Source organism: Cupressus sempervirens, chromosome 1 (assembly GCF_028749045.1).
Source record: "Cupressus sempervirens isolate cs-2001-9-10 chromosome 1, ASM2874904v1, whole genome shotgun sequence".
NCBI lineage: Eukaryota > Viridiplantae > Streptophyta > Pinopsida > Cupressales > Cupressaceae > Cupressus > Cupressus sempervirens.
The window spans coordinates 459,274,033-459,278,226 of NC_143118.1; the positions used below are offsets into that span (position 1 = coordinate 459,274,033).

The 4,194-nt window shown below is 34.4% G+C and overlaps 1 protein-coding gene across 2 annotated transcripts; it reads left to right on the plus strand.

Moving 5' to 3' along the window:
* Positions 1–326: 326 nt before the first annotated feature.
* LOC149578285 (putative pectinesterase 14) lies at positions 327–3,976 on the plus strand. Of its 2 annotated transcripts, XM_089828090.1 has the most exons (5): positions 329–793; positions 960–1,131; positions 2,266–2,469; positions 2,750–3,000; positions 3,294–3,976. In XM_089828090.1, the coding sequence occupies exons 1-5, from the start codon at positions 393–395 to the stop codon at positions 3,472–3,474; spliced, it is 1,209 nt and encodes a 402-aa protein (XP_089684216.1). In that variant the 5' UTR covers positions 329–392; the 3' UTR covers positions 3,475–3,976. The 2 variants fall into 2 exon arrangements, with proteins under 2 accessions (XP_089684220.1, XP_089684216.1); XM_089828094.1 differs by lacking the exon at positions 2,266–2,469 and having other exon boundaries at positions 327–793.
* Positions 3,977–4,194: the final 218 nt, after the last annotated feature.

The following is a 4,194-nucleotide window of genomic DNA, read 5'->3' on the forward strand; positions in this document are numbered from 1 at the left end:
CAAAATTGACTTATTTTTCTGAGCTGATATTTATAAGGAACATTTACATATAAAAAAATTTGAAATTCTTAGTATCATAAATTTGATTACCCATAAGAAAAATCAGATTATCATTTTTTATAAAATTTAATCAATACAATTTATAAATGTCTCCACACAACTTCAACAAAACAATCATTGTACCAATATCAAGTTGGGTTCATATTTTGAAATTGCAAGTATATCCCGTGACCTTTCAAATAAAATAAAATATATAGCTTATGGAAATGACCCACAATGACATCATTAGGGGGAGAATGCACACAATAAGGCAGCTAGTTGGTTATGCAACATTTCCATTCACATGATCTCTCACACACACACTCTCTGTAACAGTCCCATGCACTTGTGTGATGCTTTTCCTTCTCATCAACACCTGCACCCATTCATTCATTCATGTGATCTCAATACTGTTTTCCATAGCCAAAACTATGGGTGGGTCAAAAAACAGCCAACTTGGCCCCATATCACCTTTTCGACTGCTGCTTCTCTTATCTATCTCTTTCAATTCATTATGTCCTATACAGCAAATTAACACCTTGGCCGTTGAAACTTCTGGCTCGGTTTTCAGAGAAAATTGTGTATTGACCAATACACCAACAAGACAAATCGTTAGTTACTTTGAGAATGGTGCAGAAATTGTTGTGGATCAAATGAGTTTTGGGGATTATACAACTATTCAGGAAGCAGTTGATTCTGTTCCTGATAATAACTTGCAGAGGATTGTTATACTCATAAATGCAGGCGTATACTTGTGAGTTTCTGTTTGAATGTATTATGTTGTCTGCTTTGTTTATTCATATGATGATCCTGGAATCTTTTAACTCTTTACAGAAATGAAGCTATGGTTGTTATTTAGTGTTTGGTGGAATTCACGAGTTTTTGATTAATGGGTTGGTTATGGGTGGGTGCACTTGCAGAGAAAAAGTTCATGTAGGGAGGAGGAAATCTAATATCACATTTCAAGGCCAAGGTAGCGATGTTACACAAATTTGCTGGAATGACACTGCTGCAACCTCTGGCAGCACAAGATCCAGCGCTTCTGTTACAGTTGATGCACCAGACTTCATTGCCAACGACATCAGCTTTAATGTGAGTCACAGAGAATTTGTAGCTTTGAATTTCAGCTGTTTTTTTTATTATTTTTATCTCAAACTCGTTTATGTTGATGAAAACATTGTCAACATATAATTAAAAACACAACGATTTGATAATATAGATTGCCAATATTTCATCCTGACGATAAAGTATGATCCAAATCGAGAAAAGAAAGATTATGTAGTCAAATTCAGAGGCAGTATAATGTTATGAGAGCTCTGGGAATTTCATTTATTTGACAAAAGTGATTGTTAAAACTATAGGATGATTTTACCAGGTCTCAGATAAACAATCCTTTTGATGATCCAATGAAGTTGCTCAAGAGGAACAAAATGATAGTAAATCGATGAAATGTTCCTCACATTTCTCTACCAAAGCTCAAACCCGCCTCAAAGATTTCTTGCAAGTCTGCCTCCAAATGCATCCATCAATCTGGTCTTAACATCTCTGCATCTCCCGTGGTTTTTATTTTCACATGAAACCAAGGTCAAAAAATCTCTCAAATCACTTTGATCAACCAAAATAAAAACCTGTTGTTAAGCAGCAATAAGTATAATGTTCGCTAATACTGTTTAGTTAGGGTTTGCTTCTCTCAATGTGCTCAGGGATGAGTCCTTCGGCTTTTTAACAGTCTGCAATAATTCCCTGCATAAATAGAATGGGATTTTGGGGAAAAGATATAAAAGACGATCCATATGATATTACGGTAGTGAACCATTTCTTCTCTCTGATCCTGCAACAAAGGCTACATTTCACGCGGTTATCAAGAAATGTAGGGTTATGTTTGAGCCCTAACTTTTACTATTCACGAAGCCAGTACCTGTCTTTCCAAAAACATTTGTATTCTCTATTTCTTTTCTTCAAATTCAAATATATATGAACAAATGTTCTAGCAGAAATAAAAATAAGTAAATCTTGACTGTTATATTGTTATTTTCATTCTTCTGGATAAGATTGTGTATGAGTTTATTGACTTTAATGTTGGCTCTTTCATTCTGATGATGGATCCTTGAATATGATCCGAAACATTAATGTTGATAAACTCACACAGAGTCTTACCCAAAAATATGAATATAATACCACAGATTATGGAAATCTGTTATCATTAACTCTTGACTGTTTCTACAGAATTTCGCATACCCCATTAATGGAACCCTGGGATCTCAGGCAGTGGCACTTAGAGTGTCAGGAGACAGGGCTGCTTTCTACAACTGTAGTTTCTATGGGGCTCAAGATACTCTGTTTGATGACAAGGGCAGGCATTATTTTCACAGTTGTTACATTGAGGGAACAACTGACTTCATTTTTGGACACGGGCTATCGTTCTACCAGGTTATAATACAAACTCAATATTTAGAACTACTCCATTTCAATACCCATTAACAATTTCAAACTATCAAATTTTATATGTCTGAATTCGATTGTGTGATTAGTTTTGTATCGACATCTCGGATCACACTCTATGATCTATCATCAGGATAACATCAGGATAACAGAAAGAGAATATCATAAGAAATTTTCAAATGAAATGTAAAAATCTTCTTGTTCTCAATTTCAAGCTACCCAAAAGTCTACCCAAATGTCCGTTTTTTGAAATTTGTTTTTCTTTCAGGAATGTGAACTCCATTCTATTGCAGTAGTTGATCCATTGCGCATTACAGGATGCATCACAGCACAGAACAGGCAAACATTACCAGAGCGAACAGGGTTTTCCTTTGTGAGTTGTTCAATCACAGGAACAGGGACGATATACTTGGGCAGAGCATGGGGAACATACTCCAGAGTAGTGTTCAGCTACACAGAAATGGCAGATATAGTAGCTCCACAAGGATGGTCAGATTGGGGTGATCCTTCCAAAGATCAGTAATGCTCTAAATCTAGTTTTTTCTATTATGGGTGCTAGTTCTATACGAAATGTATCAAAGATTAAAAAATGCTCAAACTTACTAAGATACAATGATTTTTTTTCTAATATTTTATTATTATTTTCAATTACCAAATATGTAAATCATGAAGAACACATGTCAAAGAATTAAGAAAAATTCATTGTGTTTTCTATTTTAAAAAATTTCCGTGTCCTCTATTATAAACATTCTATCATAACTGTTTTTATTTTTATTTTTTCCTCAATTCAGAGTTGTAATTGTGTGTATCAGGTCTGTGTACTATGGAGAATATAAATGCACTGGTTCAGGAGCTGACAGATCTAAGCGAGTTGATTGGTCTCGTCAACTGACAGATGATGAGGCCGCTGCCTTTTTGAATATCTCCTTCGTTGATGGCGAACAATGGTTGGATTTACCAACATCTAATGTTACAAAGTTGTTAAAACAATAGTAAATGATCAAAATTCAGAATTTTCAGACATCATAAAGCAATTACTTTCTGTTGAGAAATATGGTGCTACGGTTATAAAACATCCTGCAACCAAGTAGCAGATTGTGCTTTCACAACCCTAACGCAGAGGGAAGAGTGGGGAAGGTGAAGTATAGTTTTGGGAACAATCTGAAGACTAAATTAAATCCGTTTCTTCAATTACAAGTATAAAGCTACTTGCATTTAGCTGAAAGAAATTTGGACTAATCAATGTGCAAAAATGCCGAAGAATGACTGTATGAAAGAAACAAATCAGATTTAGGTTGCCAAAATATTTGATTCTGAGCAAGATCCTACAGTCGTTTCATACAGCTCATATTTCACAACACCACAAAGATGCAGAGGCAAGGTGAGGCTAAAAGTAATTATGAGGAAGGGTTCTAGGAGTGAATATGGAATATATAAGATATGATGTATTCATCTCTAACTATTTTAAATAAAACTGGTTATATTTTAGAACTTTTATGCTTGTTATGGTAAAATGTGTAAATTTATATTGTTAAATGTGAGATGATGGTTTTAAACATGTACTGAGAAGGTTAAAATAAAACTGGTTATATTTTAGAACTTTTATGCTTGTTATGGAAAAATGTGTAAATTTATATTGTTAAATGTGAGATGATGATTTTAAACATGTGCGGATAAGTGTGTAGTCTTGGATAAAGTTGGTCTCTTTTGTAA